Genomic DNA, 11,052 nt, shown 5'->3' with positions numbered 1-11,052 from the left:
AGAAAGAAAGAAAGAAAGAAAGAAAGAAAGAAAGAAAGAAAGAAAGAAAGAAAGAAAGAAGAAAGAAAGAGAAATTAGAAAAAGAAAAAATAGCAAGCTTCTTCTGTAACACCCCACTCTCTGCTCTACTCTCTGCTTCATGATTCCACAGTTTTGAGGTCATATTTCTAATCTGGAGATCTCGAACCCCAATAAGTCTATAAAGGACTTCAGGGGTCCACAAGCCCCTGGATCATATGCACAATGTCATGGGTTTATCTATTTTTTTTCCTTGAGATAATTACCGTGACGTTTATCAGATTGTTTAAAAAGAGACCTAAAATCTCCAAAAAGAATAAAAAATCAACCAAACCGGATAGTCCCCTTCAGTATGGTTAGACTGCCCAACTTCCAGCCTCTTCTCTACTCTGAAGAGTAATTTAAACATCAGTATGGTTAAAGTACAGTGTCTTGTAAACAGTGGGTGCTCATCAAATAGTCATGACTCTAATTTTGCTTTAAAAGGCTTTCTCTGAGAACTGCTGTTCCAGTCCTACATTTACCGTATTATTACTTTTTCTAATCAGTTTTCTAGAATGAGCTCGTTTGGGATCACCTGGTCTCTTTTTCTTATGCTGTAATTAGACCAAATGATCTTAATGCAGCCCCAAATTTCCCCCTTTTGACTGCAACAAAATTTTATACAGAAATCCCACAATATCCTTCACTCTTTAATGTCTTTAGATAAACTTCTGTCTCTCTTTTATGAAACAACTGTTATATCTGTTTGCAATGAATCGAGAAAATATAGAACTGACATAAACCTCAGATTTACTAATGAGAAGATCAAGACCTAGATGATAGATAAATGGACGTGCCAATGGTCACAGTTAGAAGAAGGCAAATCCTGTCCGATACCTAACCCCCCTCTCTCCCTTTCTTTCTCTCTCTCTCTTTTCAACATTGAGATTTGAGGCTGCATAATGGCAATTTCATGGAGGTCATTGAAATCATCTTGAGCCAGTGACAGGATGTAATGTTACCATCTGATGGCCAGGTTTCATTCAATCAGGCGACTTGTTAGAACCAAGCAATATAGTCCAGAAAGGCCTGCCCATGGGGGCTAGATGTCTTCTACAAATAGTTGTTCCGATGCTTGGTCAGCAGGTTTTCTATGTAGCTCCCACCCTCCTGGGGTCACCAGGGTTCTGGGGAGGGCCCTGTCTCATCTGGCTTCTCTCTTCATCTGCCCCATAATGATTGTCGTTAAACTACCCACAACCTACAACATCCACACACTGCATCCGTCATTTTTTTCCAACCGGTTCATTCACTTTCCCTCAGTGTTATTTGGAGTACGAATTGTATTAGTCACTATGTTTATTCTGCTGTGCTCTAGAGTTTCAGCTTTGAGTGGTGCTGGTTCTTCAGCTGAAGCAAGAATTGCCATAGAAACAGGCATACATGTTTTCTTCCTGGACGGGAAGTGAACTTGGGCTTTGCAATGCTGTTTTCAGAGCTGGTCAAGGCTCGCTCGTAATGGTTGGCTGCTTATTTAGATGGAAGAGAATTGATGAGCCAAGGGATATTATTTTTTTCTTTGTCTCTCTCTCTCATTTTTTTTGATTCCATAAAAATTGCTTTCATTTGGCTTTAATTACAAATTATTTTTCTTCCTCTTGCAAATAATAGTGACATTGAAACTCAAAACCACAACTGATTTTGACCAGAGATATCTTCACTCCTGGGGGACTTTACTGAGGTTTGCAGAGCCACTCGGGATGTGATGTGACAGATACTGTCTTATAGTTGTGTCACTTAGGAGCAATGAGGGCTTTAACCACAGGCAGGGAAAAGAGTTACCCTCAAAACAGAATTAAGGGAAATCAGAAAACAATCTCTTGCCCAAATATCTCCCTGGCAGCCATCTCTTGTGGCTGTCAGCCACAGGGCCTGGAATTCTTGCCAGAGGGACTTCCTCCTCTTGGTCGGTATACTGCATCTCATCCAGCTATGTGAACCTGGACAATTATCCTAACTCTGAATCACAGTATCCTCAAGGATTACATGAACCTCAATGGTTCATTTCAGCACTGAAAAGCTGTGAATACACGTCCTCTAAGAGAAATAATTTTTGAATGTACTATTCAGTCATTAACACTTAACAGGTGAATGACTTTCCTAGATTTCTTCTCAATGTTTTAACACTCAACAAGTAAATGTAGATAATGATAGATGAAGGAAGACTCCAGGGTATGCCCATGTGGGGCCTTATAAGGTCAATGGAAACCTGGGAATGGGAGGTGGGAGAGATGGAAAAGGAAGTGGATCCAGAAAAGGGAAATAAATGGACAAATACTAATGGCAAATTCATGCTTACAATTTTGTCTGGAGGAATTTAAAGTGTCCTTTGTTATTTTCATGGCATATAAAAAGAACAGAACATCTTTAGATACAAATCCTTACGTATCAATCAAGGGAATTTTATAAAGCGCCTAAACTATGCAAGTGTTTTGGGGGGAAATTCAAGAAAAACGGTGAACCTAGTACCCACCCCCGAGGAGTGATTAGCAGTGTTGGGTATGAGCCATGCAGGCACCTGAGGCAAGTATCCTAAAGGTCTACAGTTCCTCATGAGTCACCTTTGAGGCACTGCCAGAGTTCAGAGACAGATTCCATGAATGGGAAGAAGCCAACCATTTCTTTGGCAGGTACTCCACCTCTCCCCTCTCTCTCCTGCCTCTCTCCACCATTATCGCTGGGGCTGTGCATGCTGCAGGCTTTGATGTGATGCTAGCCAGGCTGGCTGGATTTGGAGGACTGTGGTAACTCCTGCAGCTTTCTGAACTGGACTTTTGCTTCATTTGTTCAAGAGTCCTTGTGCCATGTTGATTCACTTGTAGTACATTATTCACATGTGAGGGATTTCTTTCTTGTCAGTTTGTTCAATGAATAGAAGATACTACAATGGTACAGAGAAATTCAGGCAGGTCAGAGAAATATGACTAGAGTACGTTAGATTATTATTTCATAAAATGTAATGCGATTAAATTAGGGGGAAAATAAGTCAGGAAAGAGACTGATGATCATAGAAGTCCATGAGGGTAAGGAGGCTGCTAATAGGAAACATCTTTTATATCCCTGATTTTTGACTAACAGGCTGTCATTCTGTCTTGCAGAAATAGATCAAAATGACTGAAAAAGACCCAGAGCCACATGTGGAGGAGGAGGAGGAGGATGACCTGGACAGCAAGCTCAATTACAAGCCTCCGCCGCAGAAGTCCCTGAAAGAGCTTCAGGAGATGGACAAAGATGATGAGAGTCTAGCCAAGTACAAGAAAACGCTGCTGGGAGAAGGTCCCGTGGTAACAGGTGTGTGTGTGTGGAGAACAGGGGGGTTGGAAGGTCCCCGAGAAGGAAGAAGACATTTCAGCTGCTCAGGAGCAGCCACAAAGGGAAGAGGACCAACTGCTTCCAGGAATAAGTGGGCAAGGCACAATTTATATATGCTGATTAAAGTTATGAACTGTATAATTAAGTCATCTTAGGAGAGAAGATGCAAGTCAGCAGTGAGATAGGCACACATAACACATGGGGAAATTTAGAAGGAATTCCAGACTGTCACTTAGAATTATATTTCCCTCTCTCCATTTTCTCTCTTTCTTCTTTTTTCCGTTCTCAGTCCTTACCTAACCATTCATCTCTTCCACATACACTGTGGCAGAACAAGACATGGCCTAGAGATATAAGTGGGCAGTGCCCAATTAGCAGAGTACCTGACCCATAGCCACTCAGGAAATGTTGAATGCCAATAATTAGGATGGATCTACAAGTGCCTGAAGCAGAAATAACACTGCTGTAATTTACAAGGCCATCGAGATCAAGCAGAGTGAACCTGCCACACCCATTTCTGTTTCTACTACAGATAGAGAGATCACTTTTATTTTTATACTCTCTCTCTCTCTCCCACTTGAAATGCACACTCCCACTACACACATGTCTGTTCTTGGTGCTTACATTCCCTTTTGATCCTGCAGATCCGACAGCCCCCAATGTCACTGTCACCCGGCTCACCCTGGTTTGTGAGAGTGCCCCAGCACCAATCACCATGGACCTTACTGGTATGTGGACTCATCTGTACTATTTAGAGGCAGCCTAAGATATCACAAAGAAAACTTGGTCTCTGTCTCCTGTTCCAACAAAAGAAAACTGATGAATCAGAGAGGTATATATGCTGGGACCAGTTAAGAAGCCATTGCTCTTAGAGTGCACAGTATTTACCATGTTTCATGAAAAGCCAAATCTCTATCTCTGTTTAATTGATGAGAGTGCAGGCACACACATTTGAGATATTTACAGATTTTTGTCTCCACATGATAGTAAGAGAATTGTTATTTATGCAATAAAGACTGCTGATGGAAATATTAAGAAACAGATTGTGTGCTTCTGAAGCTGTAAGGTTTATACAGTCTAAGCATCAAAGCATTCATCTTTTATCGGCTACAAAACTTACCCGAAGGTGAGAAGCAATCCCGAACTATGCTAGAAATTCCACTGCTACAGATTGAATTGCTTTAGTTTGAAACTCTGGCTCTTGTTAAATAAACAACATCCCCTACTAAGGGCGTACTAATTAAGATGTTATTTTCTTTCATGTTACTGTGACTAAGGGTCAAGCCTTTCCCTGAGACTTAGGCTTGAGGAGATGGAGAGAAACTGGGAAGGGGGGTATTGTAGAAAAAATGGGCATCTCAGAGGAATGAGAAGAGACGCACGGAGCCAGGAGATTGGGGGCATCAAAGGCAAGTCCTTAGTGAAAAAAAAAAGTTACCAAATTAAAAACTTGGACTCTTTTGAGACAGGGCAAAGCACAAGTCTAGAACAGTAGGCTTAATTAGCAGCAGGGTAGTTCCCCTCTCACAGGACATAGCCAGTCTTTACCTTATATGGGTTTTATTTTGTCAGAGGGAGGAAATCAGAGGCTGAGAAGACACACTTCCTGTTCAACTGAAATCATTAGAGCAGGCACACACATAAATTCAGCGTCCCCCACATGTTCGAATCCCTCCAGTAGAGAAACTCACACTCTCTCACCAGACCTCAGAGTCTTCCTAATAGTACCAGATACAGTTCCCAGTCTGCAAGAGAAGGCGTGAATAGTGCTGAAGAGATCTGTTCTGTTCGGCAGGGCCTGGCGGCATTGCAGGGAAACTTGGTCTCTCTCCCTTTTCCAAGCGTAGGAAAACCAAATTTGGTTTTCTGTCACAAAGAAGCTGCTATGCACAAAGAAAAGAATAGAGAGTGATTACTTCCTTAACCAGGGAACAGGAATTAGGGACAGATCCTGGTTTTATGGAACCTGAAGTTTTTATAACTTCAGTGGTATTCCTTAAGAAAAATAGTGTGAAATTGCAAATGAAAATACAAGAGTAAACACAAAAGTGAATATTTACTTATAGTGATAAAAGGAATAAAAACAAGTAGAATTTTAAAAGCTAGAAAATGCCACAAATATCACCAAATCTATAAAAACAAATAGCTAACACTCTTACGTAACATTCTTCTCATTTTTTTTTATTCGAGGGGTGGGGCCATATTCTTTAATGACCTCTTCATTTGACCAGATATATGTAATATCATTTTCTTTCAATGAGAGAATAAATTGACCAAAAAAAGATTTATCTTCACAACTCACTGGTAGTTCACAACATACTGGTAATGTCTTGTGTATTTTTAGCCTTGTCATCAAACTTGAGGGCAGGGAAGCTCTCATGTTTTTTGTAACAGAGCTGTAAGATTTCAGGCATTACAAGTGTGTGTGTGTGCGCGTGTGTGTGCGCACACAGGGACTAAATTCAAATACTCTTGTGAATTAAGGGTCCTATAAACCATGTTGCCCTAGTGGGCCAAACAAATTTCTCTGGGGCTTAAAACTCATTCATTAACTTGTGCATCTGCTTTTGAGGAAGATAAACTCTTTCTAAATCTTCTACAGGAGATCTGGAAGCCCTCAAAAAAGAAACCATTGTGCTAAAGGAAGGTGCCGAATATAGAGCTAAAATTCACTTCAAAGTAAGTATCCTGCACTGTGTTTTTGTAAAGTTTTAATCTTTCCTTCAATCAGTGACTAAATTTCTTGCACAATCATGTTGAGATACTTTTTGTTTGCTTCTCCCCAAATACCCCCATGTGGGTCTGGAATGTCCTCCTCCCAGGCCTGAGTGCTACCTATTGAGACCCACACTTGCTTCATGCCTTTTCCTAGCCAGGACTTCTTAAACTCTTCATTATCGCTTAAGCCAATGGGATCCCTCTGTCTGTGAACTCTGAATACATCCACGAGGCACACACTACTTTGTGTTGTAGCCCCTGTGTCATTTCGTCTTCATACAACATAAGCACCTCAATCTGGGGTGAAACTGTATATCCCTCCTTTCCAATATTTCACACAAACTTTGTAAATAGCAGATAGTTCATGAATATGTATTGAAAAGTGGACGAACAAATGAATCAACCAATAGGAAAAGAAAATGGAACAGATAGGACCTCAGCTGTAATTGCTCAAAGATTATATAAATCCAGGGAGTGTGATCTTTGCTAAAGAACTGGAAATTACAATTATAATTGTGGAACAGGTAACCAGGAAAGAGGAAACTAAATAAGAAATAACTGACATCTAATGCATAGCTATATATTCCAATGAGTAGCCAAACTTACAAGAAAAATAACCTTGATTTTGAAAACAAATAAGTTAGAAATGCAGCGTTTGCACTCAGTGGTTTATGTTTTTTTTGGTGGCCTCTCATCCCCACTTGACCTCATTCTCCAGGGCCTGGGCTCCACCAAGGAAGACTCCATCTGCTCTCACTATTTGCACACTGGGACCCTCTTTTCCCAAGGTACAGGATGTGATTCAGGGTCAATAGGTGATCCCTCCCTACCCATACAAATATGCCTGAAAATAATTTCATCTTGGAAATATTTGTTGATGCATACTCTATAACGGACACTGAGCTGGGGTTCACTTACTTGTTTCCTGTCATACTATTTATTATTCAAGCACCTGAGGGTTTGGTAAGTCATTATTTCAAAATATGCCTAGAATACGTTGCACATCAGTTTCATTTTTAATCATTGATGCTACTGCATTACTTTCTCCATTTAGTAAGCCAGTGTTTATGAAATGAAGTGTGACAGGTAAATTTTGATGTGAATAAGATGAGAAGGAAAACTCTGGAACAGAGTCTTCTCCTTTGGATGGGGAGGGGGAGGAGGAGTGTGGTGACGTGGGTCTGGGTGGTCAGGTTTACACGTTAGGATGATGCAGGAGGAGGCCACAGAAAGGGGCTTTTGAGTACTCTCTAATTCAGAGGTTTGATGGCTCCCTGAGTAACCTACATAAAGTTGAACCATCCTGTGGCTTGTCCCAGCATGGCACTGCAATTATAAGAAACACCAGATCAGAGTCGAAAATCCTTGAAGGGTAACTTAAATCTTTACTGAAGTCTCTTGAAACGTGTCCAGGAAAGTTTGCATCTGTAACACTAGTAACAAACGCTGCTAAAGTTCTCTTTCACGATCTCTGTTAGTGGCACTCAGTGTTCTTTTTCTCCTCTCAAACTTCTTAGCACTTTCTAAAAATCTGGTCTAGGATTGTTCTTTTAGGTTCTCCCCACTTATTTTCTGCCTCCCAAGTAAATGTGGTATCTCTGACTTCCACAGCTTCTCACTTTTATTCATGACACCAAGGCTTCTTCCTCCTGGGGTGGGAGACTCAGTAGGGATGGGGATGGGGACAAAAGAAGGGGATTCTATGAATATTCATAGTTTTGCCTCACCCACCCCAAATGTATTTATATTAAAGGGACCCACTGTGGAGCGCTGATAAGATGGTGGACTCTTTGTCTTGAAGTCCTTATGGCTACTGCAGTATCATTCTCCTTCTTAGGTCTTTCTCCCACTAGGTTGAAGGGATAAGCTTGGGGACATCTAGAAAGATGTATTTATTTTCCCTATTCCTATGAGCTACATTCGGAACTCAGACTTATTAGAAAGTCTGGGCTTCATTTTATCACAGTCTCTTTGATGAGGCTAATTTTTTTTCTGCCAGCTTTTGATAGGTTTATACTACAGGTATACCCTGTGACAATCTTGAATCTAAACTGGCAGTGTTCAGTGCTCTGCCATCTCCCTGCCAACAAAACAAAAGATAGCACTGGTTGATTGGTTTAACCGTTGTATCCAACGCAAAAGGACAGCCATAATTATTGTTGAAAAATTATTTGAAGATGCTTTAATTCTTCACACTGGTGAACAGATGACCAGGCCCTCCAGCTGATGATACACTGTCCACTTTAATTTGTTTGTATAGACATAGCCACTGTGTAAAATTAACAGACAACCCAGGTCAGTCCTAGGTAAAATGAATCATGGAAAAACAAAGTTCTCGGGCTGTCTATATTTTCATTCTGCGTTACTGAATTTTCTTTGAAAGGCTTGGGAAAATAGCAAGATCTCAGACAACGTCTGAAAATGACAGACATCCAAAATACTTGCCAGCCAGATACAAGTGAATTTCACTCATTATTTCAGTTACATTGCAGGCACAGCCATCTTCTAGACATGAATTTTCCGTTACAGCTTTCCTCCTTGTTGTTTTTCACATGGTAGATGGATCATCTCGGGGGTTGTGGTTTTTAGGTATTTACACAATATGCTCTGTTGGTATCTTAATAACTTTTACTAAGACATGGATGGTCTCCTGGTCAGTAGTATTGGAGAGGGAGAGCTCAAGGCCATTCTTGAGACCATTGAGAAAAGAGGAATACAATGAAGACTATTGAGACGTTTTAATGAACCACTCCTCTCTCCCAAAACAATTTAAAAAAAATAAAAATGTTCGATAATTAAACCAGTTTGGCAATGTCGCGTTTTATGATCTCCTCTCTCTAAGCTTTGCCTCACGGCCATTCTAAATAATTATAGAGACACCTATTCTGAACTAAACCTTTAGTGTTTTCATTTTCAGAGAAGATTCAGCTAGGCAGGATCAGCATGAAAGATGAGAAAAAATGAAAGACCCTCTTAATCTGAATAGCTTGGTTCCTTCCCACCTGCAGGTGAACAGGGATATTGTGTCAGGCCTGAAATATGTTCAGCACACCTACAGGACTGGGGTGAAAGGTAAGGGAACCCACATTCCCACACTGTCCCAAACTACTTCTCACTGATACTTTAACTTCTGGTTATTAGCAACTTTTAGCTGTAGACTCAGATGAGAATGCGATAACAGCTGTGGATGCCCATGCTAGGAAGAGGCACAAATACACCTCTGATCTAGACATTGGCAAGGCCAACACTCAGGGGACCTACTTTAAACTCGATCAGCTGCTAACCTTCAGCAATCAGCTTTTATGATTTAACATTATCACTCCTAAAGGAGAAGAGTAACCAAGATAGGTTTGAAGGAAATAAACACAAAGTAAAAAAAATAAATAAAAGCAGTTCACAGGTACAAAACCCAAGTGTGAGAGAAACCCAAAAAAGAAAAAGCTTGCCTAGTGGTATTATACGTATTTGGGGCAGGAGTAGTGGAGGTGGCATTGGAGGGAAGGGGTAGGCAATGCTCAATTTCCTAACAAAGAAATAGAAAAAAATATTTTTTAGGATTGAATAAAACCTCTCTAATTGAAACAAATAATATGACAATGTTACTTAATCTGCAGTTCTTCTTGACATACCTTGGAAAGCCGCGTTCAATTTTCTTTCATTAATATGGGCAGAGAGAAATGAGAGGCAGGAAGGTGATGAACGCACTTTACAGTTCCTTTCTACCTGAGGATCTGTCCTCTCCAGAGATGGGAAACAATAAACCATATATGTCAGTTTCACCAAGTTAATAAGCAAGATGGGGGAGAAATTGATAAATCTATATGACAGAGGACCAGTCAATTTCTCAAATCCCAGAGAAGACCATTGACCTGAAAGCCTATGGATTGGCCTTTCCAATACCTAATCTCATGAAACCAACAGTTTCATTTTCTATTTTCCTTTGGGTATAAAGCCAGTATCGCCTCACTGAGACAAAAGGACGGTGACATGTCTGCAGCTGTTCTTTCAAACTTATTAGCGACACTTAGCCAACTATGTGCCACCAATCTGCGTACCGTTATTTACCCTTTTTAATGCCCAACTATTCTTAATATATAGTCATATATAGTCCAGTTAACCACCTATAAATAAACTCGACTGGCTGTTTTCACCATTTATCTCAGTTCTTCACTTTTTTTAACCAATTTATTGCTGTTCTTTTTCCAGCCAATTATTCTATCCATGAATTCTGATCATCATTTGTTACTTTATCTCCCACAACTGACATGTTCGTAGAATGATAGTTCGTAGATAGACAATCCTTAAAGTCCATTATATACACAAAGAAACAGAGGGTCAAAAATGTTATATGACTTAGGCCATTGCAGGACTGATATCAGAACTTAGGTCTCAATTTGTTTGAGTTTTTTTTTAATGATGTAGTCTGCTATATCTCCATTAAGAAGAAAAAAAGCAGGCATAATCCTCATTGATTTAGGTCACTGTTCTCCAAATTTACATTAGAATCAACTGTGTAGTTTTTTTAAAAACACTGATTCTTGGGACCCACAGGTTACTGAACCATAGTCTTTGGAAGTAGGACAAAGGAAACTGTATTATTAAAAGGCACTCCAATTTTTAAAAATGTTTTAAAGAATCTAAAAAAAAAAAAAAATGCCTCAGGGCCGGGCATAGTGGCTCATGTCTGTAGTCCCAGCACTTTGGGAGGCTGAGGTGGGCAGATCACAAGGTCAGGAGATTGAGACTATCCTGGCCAACATGATGAAACTCCATCTCTACTAAAATACAAAACATTAGCCGGTGTAGGGGCGGGTGCCTGTGATCCCAGCTACTCGAGAGGCTGAGGCAGGAGAATCTCTTGAACTCGGGAGGCAGAGATTGCGGTGAGCTGAGACCGCGCCATTGCACTCCAGCCTGGGTGACAAGAGCAAAACTCCGTCTCAAAAAAAAAAAAAAAAAAAG

The 11,052-nt window shown here is 40.4% G+C and overlaps 1 protein-coding gene across 1 annotated transcript in view; it reads left to right on the top strand.

The window, feature by feature from the left end:
- ARHGDIB (Rho GDP dissociation inhibitor beta) overlaps positions 1 to 11,052 on the top strand; it is a 19,823-nt gene that overhangs the window by 7,816 nt on the left and 955 nt on the right. Inside the window, exons 2-5 of the mRNA XM_017528520.2 lie at positions 3,159 to 3,351; positions 4,017 to 4,100; positions 5,975 to 6,051; positions 9,099 to 9,162. Of these exons, the coding sequence (XP_017384009.1) occupies positions 3,171 to 3,351; positions 4,017 to 4,100; positions 5,975 to 6,051; positions 9,099 to 9,162 (406 nt within the window). The 5' untranslated portion in view covers positions 3,159 to 3,170. The remainder of the gene's footprint in view (positions 1 to 3,158; positions 3,352 to 4,016; positions 4,101 to 5,974; positions 6,052 to 9,098; positions 9,163 to 11,052) is intronic.

Source organism: Cebus imitator, unplaced genomic scaffold (assembly GCF_001604975.1).
Source record: "Cebus imitator isolate Cc_AM_T3 unplaced genomic scaffold, Cebus_imitator-1.0 Scaffold2, whole genome shotgun sequence".
Classification (NCBI taxonomy): domain Eukaryota; kingdom Metazoa; phylum Chordata; class Mammalia; order Primates; family Cebidae; genus Cebus; species Cebus imitator.
This window is presented reverse-complemented; position numbering and strand designations above follow the sequence as displayed.